The sequence below is a fragment of the Raphanus sativus genome, chromosome 9 (assembly GCF_000801105.2).
Source record: "Raphanus sativus cultivar WK10039 chromosome 9, ASM80110v3, whole genome shotgun sequence".
NCBI lineage: Eukaryota > Viridiplantae > Streptophyta > Magnoliopsida > Brassicales > Brassicaceae > Raphanus > Raphanus sativus.
Window position 1 is genome coordinate 17,366,219 of NC_079519.1, and position 11,142 is coordinate 17,377,360.

General features: G+C 33.1%; 1 protein-coding gene across 1 annotated transcript; it reads left to right on the top strand.

Moving 5' to 3' along the window:
* On the top strand, positions 1-2,591 carry LOC108824819 (uncharacterized). Its single transcript, XM_018598199.2, has 6 exons — positions 1-1,167; positions 1,266-1,321; positions 1,427-1,660; positions 1,781-2,075; positions 2,154-2,350; positions 2,437-2,591. Exons 1-6 carry the CDS (start codon positions 1-3, stop codon positions 2,588-2,590), a joined length of 2,103 nt encoding a protein of 700 aa, XP_018453701.2. The 3' UTR covers position 2,591.
* The last annotated feature ends 8,551 nt before the right edge of the window (positions 2,592-11,142 follow it).

Here is an 11,142-nt window from a genome sequence, read left to right on the forward strand (position 1 = left end):
ATGGAGACTACTTCTAAACAAAATGTGCCGATGAAATCTGCTGAGATCATCGCTGAGGAAATTTCTTCTAAACAAGATTTTAAAACTGCTTTTGCAACATTGAAGGACAACAATGTGGAAGAAATTAAACCTGATGAGATAAGAGATGATGATGTTTATCCTAAACCCGTTGTCGAAACTGAGGACATAATTGACGAGATGGAATCTATAGACATCGATGAAGAGGACAAGACAGTGTCTTTGGAATTTGAAACACAACAAGATAAGATGCTTAGTCCTAATAATAATGATGATGATGATAGTGAGAGTTCTTATGATTCAAAAGGCGACGCTGATGAAGATGAAACAATGGATGATAAAGAGAAGCCAAAACCCGACTCACCAGATTCTAACCCATCGACTTCTGCTTGGACGGAGAAAGCAGCTGCGATCAAGAACTTCGTTAGAGTGAAGAGTGAAGTTGCCGTACATACATTTATGCGCCGTCTTTCCGGGAAAATGAATGATGACAATGCATTTCACGATGAAAGAGATGATGAAACCAAATGGGTTGAGTCTCCAAAAGCAGAGGGAAAGTCGTCCATATGGAATCCTTTAAGCTACTTGAAGATGATGCAGAACGATGACACAGTTGAAAAAGTAGAATTGACAAATGTGGAGGCGGAGTTGGAGCCTGTAGTGATGAAAGGTAGGATTATATTATATACACGATTAGGGTGTGAGGAATGCAGAGAATGTAGGTTGTATCTGCATGGAAAGAGGCTTAGATATGTCGAGATAAATATTGATATCTACCCATCTAGAAAGCATGATCTTGAAAAGATTGGTGGGTCATCTTCTTCAGATGTTCCTAAGGTATTCTTCAATGAAGAATTAGTCGGGAGCTTCAAGGAGCTTAAGGAATTGGATGAATCAGGAGAACTTGATGAGAAGATTAGACATTTGATAGATGAAGCATCACCTAGGGAAGCTCCTCTGCCACCATTCTCAGGAGAAGACGATGCATCAAGTAAAGGTCCTGTAGATGAACTAGCTTTAATAGTGCGGAAGATGAAGCCTTGCATCGTTAAGGATAGGCTTTATAAGTTACGAAGGTTCAAAAACTGTTTTTCAGGTTCAGATGCTGTGGATTTCTTATCATCTGATCAGTGTTTAGAAAGAGATAAGGTAAAGAGATATAAGTAATGTGATCAATATGTTATGTCGTAAGAGTAGATGATATACATGTTTTTGACGATTTATAATCCGATATTTTTGTTTCATAGGCCATTGAAGTTGCCAAAAAATTTGCAAGACAACTCTTCTTTCAACATGTCTTAAAGTAAGTGTTTCCTTCTACCCTGATCGATGTTTTCAAGTTTTGTGTTTCCTTTTGTTCTTCTTGTTTTTATAATCTTATGAACCTTCTGAAATATTTTTAAAACAGTGAGAATCTGTTTGAAGATGGGAATCACTTGTACCGGTTTCTGGATGATGACCCTATCGTGTCATCTCAATGCCATAACATCCCTAGAGGAATAATTGAGATAAAGCCAAGGCCGATCATTGAAATTGCGTCAAGACTAAGACTTCTGTACCAAGCAATTCTTGAAGCTTATACTTCACCAGATGGAAAACATGTTGACTATAGAAGCATTCATGGGAGTGAAGAGTTTGCAAGGTATGTACTTATATATATATATATATGTATGTATGTATGTATGTATGTATAAATGATCCTCTAACTATGATGTTTCTATTATTTTCTCATTTCTGAGCCATGTATCGTTTCTTTCCCAAGGTACCTACGGATAATCCAAGAGCTTCATAGGGTACAACAACTTGTAGATATGCCGAGAGAAGAAAAGCTTGCCTTCTTTATTAATCTTTATAACATGATGGCTATCCATGCAATACTTGTATGGGGACATCCAGCAGGACCACTTGAACGAACAAAGATGTTCGGAGAGTTTAAGTATGTTATTGGTGGCTACACTTACTCACTCTCGGCTATCCAAAATGGTATTATAAGGGGTAACCAGCGACAGCCTTACCATCTTACGAAACCTTTTAATGAAAAGGATAAACGGTCCATGGTAAAGCAACTGTGTGAAGAAGCTAGTTTGAGTGTTTTTATACATTTCTTGTGCTGATTGATGTTATCATGTCTTTAGGTTGCTTTGCCTTATGCAGAGCCTTTGAGTCATTTTGCTCTAGTTTGTGGTACTCGTTCTGGACCACCTCTCCGATGCTTCTCGCCTGGAGAGATTGACAAAGAGCTCATGGAGGCAACTCGCGACTTCTTAAGAGGAGGAGGACTCGTTGTTGAACTCAGTTCCAAAGTTGCATACATTAGCAAAATCTTTAACTGGTAAAGCTCAAATATATCTTTTCTGGATACATAGATTTTGAAGTTACATATGATTTCGTCACTTACTTAACTAAGTCGTTGCACAGGTATGCGGTGGATTTTGGAAATTGTGAAAAGAAAGTACTGAAGCATGCATCAACCTACTTGGAACCTCAACTTTCAGAAGCGTTGCTGGATGTGCTAGTTGATACTCAGTTTAAAGTTGTCTACCAAACATATGACTGGGGACTTAACAACTAAAATCGGATGGGTTTATGCTGTCTTCTTAAGTTGTGATTAATAATCCTATTATCATAACTTGTCAGTGGTTCGAGACAATTTTGTTGGTGGCATTAAAAACAAAAAAAGCTCAACTTCGTCGATGGCTTAAACTAATACAGTCAACTTTTTCAGATTTGTACATATCCAATTTATCCTGTCTTTTTTCTTTATCTTGTTTTTTTTTATTTCAGAATTCTTTTGGAACTTCAAAATATTTGATTTCATTTCAAATCGTTGGCTGTTTCACGAGTTTCTCAAAACCAACAAGCATCACTTTTCTGCCCCCAGAGTTTGGTCTCAGCATATTAATTTCTCTTTTCTCTTTATTTTTTTTAAACAAAATTCATAAATACTGAAATACCATGTTACATTCTCTTCTTTATTTTTTTGAGAAATTAGCACTCATATACAAATATAAGTGCATAATTTGCATAGATGGAAGTTGCTATTTCTTGCTGATGTGTTTTTCTTTAATGGCCATTTTGTCCCTATATCTTGTATGTTACACTCTAAAATTATCATGCGTCAAAAGATTTGTCATTGGATAGCACAATAATCAATACATGATTTGTTTCAAAATCAAAACTGTTCATCTTTATTCTTTCACATTTTCTTCGTTTAATCCGTCGGTACCTTCTCTCTTTTCTCACGAAATCTTCACCGAATTATCTAGTTTAGTCTCACAGGAGTTAAGTGTCTCTTCATGTTAAGCTCACTTGTCGTCATCTGCAACCGCCTCCAACTCGCCATGAACATGAGCTTCGACTTCTTATATCCACTGTCGCGCCTAAATGTAGATCGTCACGTCAAGCTTATCCCTTTCACGATCATGTTTCACCTTTCGTCTCTGTTTACGTCAAGTTTTAGACCGTCGTGAGTTTCACATGGCGTACTCCTCTGTTACCGGATCTTCAGCCGCCTTGCTCTAATGACATCGTCATGCTCGGAATTATGCCTCGCTGTTGTGCTCATCCTTGCCGTCGCATCTAGTTCGGCGAAGCGAAAGGTTGATCTCTCCAATGGTGACTTTATATGTATCTGCATAATAGGTCCCTGACATTCTGGTTCTTTTCAATTTGACCCCAAATGTTTTAGATTTACAGAAACATTCTTACGAATCAACCCCAAATCTTTCAATCATGATCTAGCTCTTTCTGTATTTTCACAATTGTGCCTCGTTTCTTGATGGCTTTCAAATTTTTCACATCATTAATTACTCAAAATATTTTTTTGTGTTAGGTTTGTAGTGTTAACCGGCCATTAATTAGTATATATTACCGACTAACTATAACAAATCCGAGATAATTAATATATATTAACAGTAACTAATATATATTAACGGCTAAGTGTAACAACAAAAGTCAAGTAAAATCATTACCGGCTAAAGAACCATTTTAATAATATGTATTGTGATTTGTTAATGAGTTAATTCTATGTTTAGCCGAACATGTAATCTAATCATATGTTTTGTGATTTATTAGTGAGTTAATTATTTTTCTTTATCTGAATTGATACATAATAACAACTACCAACTGATCAAATAGCCAGTAAATATAAATTGTACGCCACTTAAAATGTAAAGTATTCAGATAAATCAGAATATAATAGTATTAATTTATTAGCTGGATAATTATAATTGAGAAATACATGCGTAGTCGGATAACTATAGTGTTAACCGACCATTGAATAACGATATCTAGATAGTTAGAATATATTACCGGCTGACTATAACAACATAAAAGTCAAGTAAAATTTTAACCGGAATTTTTACAAATTACATCATAAAGAAAAATGAAAGATATTTCCAAGAATCATAGTAACAACTAATATTCGGTACTCATCCTTAATAGACTCTCATCTTTTTGAACTGATCCGTCCGAGATGGTACTTTGACGACGGTAATGCGATGGTATTGCGGCAGAGGCGGCAGTAAATAGTGATGGTTAGAAAGAAAGGTTTTGTTGAAGCGTGAAGGATGAAGGATTTTTTTTTAAATAAGACTCATGCTTTTCAGCTTCTGTGAGTCTACACGCCGTCGTGCAAGTACCCAAAATTTGGTGGTTCGAGCGAGAGAAATTTTAAAAGTGAATATGTGAATTTGTGGTAATGAATCTAAAGATGATAAATTTTCTTAACAGAGAGGATCCCGATTTCAAAAATTGATGATTTAGTGTTTGATAAGTTATCTCTTTGTGAAAAGAGATGTGCTTGTGGTTGACGGAGAAAACGAGGGAGTGTGTGTGGGGGAGAGAGAGAGAGAGAGAAAGAGAGAGAGAGAGAACCAGAGAGAGAGAATATATGGATGCATGGTTTCGGTACATGCATATCTCATAAACAAACAATAGGGTTATCAGAGTTCTTTTATATTTACTAGTGGTGGGTTCCACTTCCATTTTCCATCCTTGCAAATTTAGTAACTATTGTGTATTTTCTATGCAAATCGTTCTTTTTTTTCTTTGCTTTTTAAGTAACAACTAGATTTTGAGTGACGTTTTCAAAGCTCCGGTTATCATTTAATTAAATATTTTTAAAATAAATTAGTTTATGTGTTTATTTATTTATTTTTAAAGGTTTGTATTTGTTTCTAAATTTTATTGTTGTTTTTGGATGCATAGTCTTTGGAATTAAGAATTTAGTGAAAATCTAAACTAATATATAAATATTTAGCTCATATATGTAACCATTTCTGTATGAATTAATTTTTGTTTATCAAAAATTATATTAAGTTAAGTTTGTAAACAATTTATATATTTTAATTTTTCTATGCATGATTTTTTGTTAAAAACCTATAAATATAGATTGCTTTAGTCAAATGTGTATTTATAAATTTTGGAATGTATTTAAATATGTAACTGTTTTGATTATTTGTTTAATTATATTTTGGCTAAAATCTGATACTTTAAATATGTACAATTTAGGAAAGTCTGATGTTGAAATGGGTCGATGACATAGTAAACTTGTAATTACTTAGTATGACAATAGCTATTTTTTTGTGAATGATATTAGTTATTTATACAAAAACATACACTTCACAGTTTTATATAATCTATAGAAGAGTTTACCCTTTCGTTAAGGTCTCCACCTCAGCATTAGGTGGGTCTCACATAGAGAAACTGTGTTTGTGTTTTCCTTCTTATATTTTAATTTCTTTTTGTGTTCAAATAGTTGAGTGTGTTATTTTTTATAAGAAAAATTTTAAATATAGAATAAAAAAACAACTATATTGTCCCTATGCCATAAATTGAACTATATTTATTGTCCATATAATATAATCTTTTGTGTTAACCCAATTAGTCCCTTTAATTTATATATCAATAATTGATATAATTATATATAAAGTTCAACAATTTATAAAATTAAATAAAGATAAAAACTCGGAGGCGGCGTTAGATCGGGATAAACGTGACATCGACGGCTTTCATATATAATCCTCCTCGGAGCTCGAGATCAAGGCATTTTGACGGCGGCGATTTACACTTACGAGCGCAGAGAACAAGATTCCTCTTTGAATGAAGAATTGCGACGGAAACTTCTCTGATCGTGAGGTCTCTTACATGATCTGACTGTCCTTTGGCCTTAGATCAATTCAGATATTTAATCCCAGCAGTTTCACTTCATAGTTTTGATTTGGTGGGGTGGAGATTAGTCACTACTTCTATTGTATATAGGTTGTGGTTTGATGTATTTCTACAATATGTTAGTCCATTGGCTACATACTGGTTTTTATGATCTGAGTTCCTCACATCAGGCGGTGGTCTCATCGTTGTTCGGTGAACAAAATAATACATCTCCACCACTGGAACTAATCGTTTTAAGTTGTTGATTCAGATGGAAGCTGTTGGTTAAAATCTTTTTTGAGATTATGTTCTGTTTCAATGACACCACTCTACGGTGGAAGATTTCATATGAATTATTAACATGAGAATGTTGGCTCTGGTTTTCAATAACAAAAACAGAGTGTAGTGACATCACGATCATTCTAATGTAAATTTCGATTAGCTCAGATGATGTTATTAACCATTTTCCTGGGTAAAATCATATCTTGAACTTTATTCTTGTGCAGCTCCACGTTGCTTTATGTGTCGTTGATGTGGTTGCTCCACTTGCTGTGTTCAAAGGAAACTATTTTACATAAACTTTTTTTTTATTTTTCTTAACATTAGAAGGTGATTTGTCATTGTTTTTGGTAATTTTTTGTTATTGTACCAGTCCTACTGAGACTACTTATTCACTTTTGAATACTTTTCTGGAGACTGTACGTTTGTCATTACTGAAATAACATAAGCGTATGTGTGTGAGTTAACAAGAAAGATATACATATTTGTTTACAAATCACGATTATGTTTCTGATAAGCCATTACATCAAACATATTATTTAATTAATGATTAACTGATATAATGTGCTAATTAACTCCATAGGCAAATAGCTTAACTCAAACTCGACATCGTTTTGGTCAATTCCAAAATCTTCAAAAGGCATAATCCCCATCTTTTAAGGAGATCAAAATTTCCACATTCCAGAAGAGGCATAAATATGCTTCTTCTTCAACAAAATATTCAAAAAATTTGGAGTTTTCAAAAATAAAACTTGTAAAGATCGTGTGATGAACAAGAAGAACACGATTTTCTAAAAACCTAACTTAGGAACGAAATTTAGGAAATTATAGATTTACAATATATTCTCTTAACATATTTTTGAGAGATTTAGGAAAAATATACATTTCGAAGTTGACAGAACACACATTCTGTTGTTCGTAGAATACATATAACATGGTAGATTGTGTAACCCGGCTGTGGTAGGATAAAATATTTTGCTAGATAAAGAAATTATACTTTCATAGAGTATTGGTATATAGGCATATTTCAGAAAAAGGTAAATGGTAGCCAATTTATTCTACGAAGGTAGAATTATAACCATTGGTCGATTTTACGTTCTACTAACTGTAGATAGATATTAATATAGTTAACTGAATCTACAATATACAAGTTCGTAGATAGTAGATGATGTTTTCTGCCATTCGTAGCACAAAATATGAAATGGTGTTTACTAATATTTAGTTAATCTAAATATTTTTCATATGATTATCTTTTGTTTATGTACATTTTGTAAATTTTTCCATATTTTCTGACTTTTAAAATAATTGATATGAATTTTTAAAGTTGGTCAGAGGTATCTAAGTCCAAATTCGACCAAACATAAATTTATGGCAAAAAGACAATGTAGTTATTTTTCTGTTCTATTTAGGCATTTTTTTAAATGAGTCAATAGATGATTTAAATCAATACTGTTAATTCTTCAACATGTCCAGTTGATAAATGTTGGCTCCAACGATTAATGACAACAAATAATGTATCCTATATTTTCGAATGTAACTACCCATGACACAATAGTATAACGTAACCACCCCCTTCACAATAATAAAACAATAAAAGAATTATATAGGGAACAGTTAATACAGCACTTAAAATACGTAGGTTAACATAACCACCCCCTACACTCTCTTTATACTTATCTATTTAATAACTGTCATAATACAAAATTAATTATTTTTAACAAGGTTTTGTTATTTTAAAAAATTATTGTTTGAAAATAAAGTACCATATCAATACTATTAAAGTTGAAGTATGCCCTATTGATATGAAGTTGTGTCCATTTAAAAGAAAAATTGATACAAGGTTTTGTTATTTTAAAAAATTATTGTTTGAAAATAAAGTACCATACCAATACTATTAAAGTTGAAGTATGCCCTATTGATATGAAGTTGTGTTCATTTAAAAAAAATTGATTTTTATATATAACTGCTTATACATATCTATATAACACGATATCTGTATATAATTTTTAACTGTCGACGGTTACAAAAACGATTGATATATATACCTAATAATTTATATAACTGCTTATACCCCATGATGCTGTTTGTGATCTTCAAAACCATTTTTGTGCTAGACGGTGGTTGTTTGTATCAGTGACTACCATATAGTTTTTTTCGGAGTTTTGATTGTTGAAAATTGGATATTAGATGACAGATCTATGAACATGAGGCACAAACGGAAAAAAAAAGATTTTAATAATTTTGTTAAATATGGTCGTTGATTTCCATGGAAGAAGTTGCAAACGAGTGTGACTCAAATAAATTGGGGAAGATAAAGACTAATTTACAGTTACACTGTTCACTAAAAGATAAAAAAAATATAACAACTTATTTTATATAATTGGATATAATATAATAATCAATACTATTAAATTTGAAACATGTCCAATTAATGTTACTTGAGTCCAACTAAAAAAATAAGATATATATAACTGTTTATATGCCAATATAAATATAACTGCTTAACCTTTAATTTTATTTAAAAAATATCTTATTTTTTAGTAATACACATATAACAACTAACCGGTCAAAAAACAGTTACACAATCCGTTTTAAAAAAGTGTGAACTGATACGTGGTAGTTTGTTGAATGGACGACAGTTAATTGTTTCTTGATGGTTACAACCTGTATTTTATAAAAATAATATTTCTTAAAAATATAAAACAGAAAATATATCCGTTCTTTTAACAGCGGATCATAAGTTTGGTCAAACTATTTGAAAAATTGATTTGCGGGTGCGGGTTATGAGTATTTTATGCGGAGTGAGTGTGGGTTGGTGAATTTTGGATCGCGGCTACCCGTGGACGCGCAAAGTATTTAAAAATAAAAATTAAAAAGTAATTTTTTTTAAATACAGGAGTTTAAAATAGTAATTTAAAAATTTTAATCATGTATAAATTTTTATTTTAAATATATTTTTATAATAGTTAAATTAAATAATGATTTTTAAAATATATATATAACCCGTAGATAACCACAAAATTAAGCGGAGTGGATGTGGGTACAAAATTATTTGTTTTCGGGTTGTGTGAGTCAGATTTATTTTAACAAAACAAACCTGAAAACCCACAGGTTGACGGGTCAGTGGGGCGAGTTCGACCGCAATCTAACCTTAACCGTGCTATACCGGATCAATTTTTAAATTACTATTATTTAATAAAATATATTTTGGTTAAGATTTATATACAAATATGATTAAAAAAAATACAAATATATTCACAAAAAAACAAAAATATCAAAAATTGAATTTGAAACAAAATATATACCCGCCCTTTTAAGGGCGGGTCAAAATCTAGTATGATGTTAAACCTTTATCTCCATTATCGTCTGTTGATGTAAAATGTCAACCCTGAAGTAGTCGCTGACGTAGTTGCTGAAGGAGACGTCTTGTTGAGTGATGAAGACCATGTGGAGTCGAGATGCTGAGCTGGAGTCAACAGACTTGGAGAGCAAGAGAGTATCTTGGAGATATGGAAAGAGGAATAAACTTGAGAAGCAAGTTTATGACTTAAAAGAAAGAGGAATAAGTGCATTCCAAGAAAAGGAAAGTTGCACTTATTGTTATGGAAGATGTCCATATTCATGTTGCCTTGGAAACTATGTTTTGAGAACGTGGAGAATGATATAAAATAGCTATTGAGTCGTCTGTATGAAGATAGAGACACAGAGGCTGAGTTTTAGAGAGAGAGAAGCTCTTGGAAGTGTTCCGAGTTGTGCTGAAGCAGTGACTGAAGTACTTGACAGAGGAGATATATAAGCGGTGTAGCTTAGGAATCTTTCAGTAGCGTGTGTTAGGGTGTTAACACTAGACGTGTAAAAGCTGAATTAATCAGATCTTGTAATAGATTGTTTAAAGAATATTCTAATAAAGCATAGTGGTTGCTTGTTTTGTTGTGTCTCTCGGTTTACTTTCTGCAGTACTATTGGGGTGCCCCTTTTGTTCCAACAAGTGGTATCAGAGCGGGTCACCTAAGTTACTGGTGAGGATCCCAAAGGCAAGAGGAAAGAAGGGAAGATAGAGTACAGCAGAAATCATGGTGGTTGAGTTTATGCTAGATCCAGAACAATATGGGCATTGGAAAGCAAAGATGAAGGCAAGCTTACAAAGTATTGATATGGATGTTTGGGCATCAGTAGAAGATGGCTATGAAGTTCCCAAAACAGTAGATAAAGAAGGTGTTGTGGTCAACAAACCATTGGCTAAATGGACAAAGCGTGAGAAGGATATGTCAAGGCACAATGCAAAAGCTTTATTTGGTATTTTTACATCAGTCACAAAGAAGCAGCTATATCTTATTCAAGGATGCAAGAATGCAAAAGAGGCGTGGGATATTCTGCAATTACACTTTGAAGGAACTGAGAAGGTTAAGAGCTTAAGGATAGATTTTCTCAAATCAAAATTTGAGAACTTGAAGATGAAAGAACATGAATCTGTATCAGATTTTAGTTCTCAACTCAGTGGGTTAGCACAAGAGGCTCGTGTTCTGGGCATGGAATACAAGGACAAGAAACTGGTGAAGAAGTTTTTAAGGTGTCTACCAGAAAGATTCACAGCTTATAAGGCAGCAATGTTTGTGTCTCTTGACATAGATAAATTCAGCTTTCATGAAGTTGTAGGGATGTTAAAAGCTCATGAGATGGAGCTTGATGACGTGG

What these genes read in the sequence shown, in the direction of transcription:
- LOC108824819 (XM_018598199.2), top strand. Translation starts at nt 1, where the DNA reads ATGGAGACTACTTCTAAACAAAATGTGCCGATGAAATCTGCTGAGATC. An exon ending in TTCTTTCAACATGTCTTAAA is followed by an intron (nt 1,322 to 1,426) that starts GTAAGTGTTTCC and finishes TTTTTAAAACAG; the next exon opens with TGAGAATCTGTTTGAAGATG. An exon ending in AAAAGGATAAACGGTCCATG is followed by an intron (nt 2,076 to 2,153) that starts GTAAAGCAACTG and finishes TCATGTCTTTAG; the next exon opens with GTTGCTTTGCCTTATGCAGA.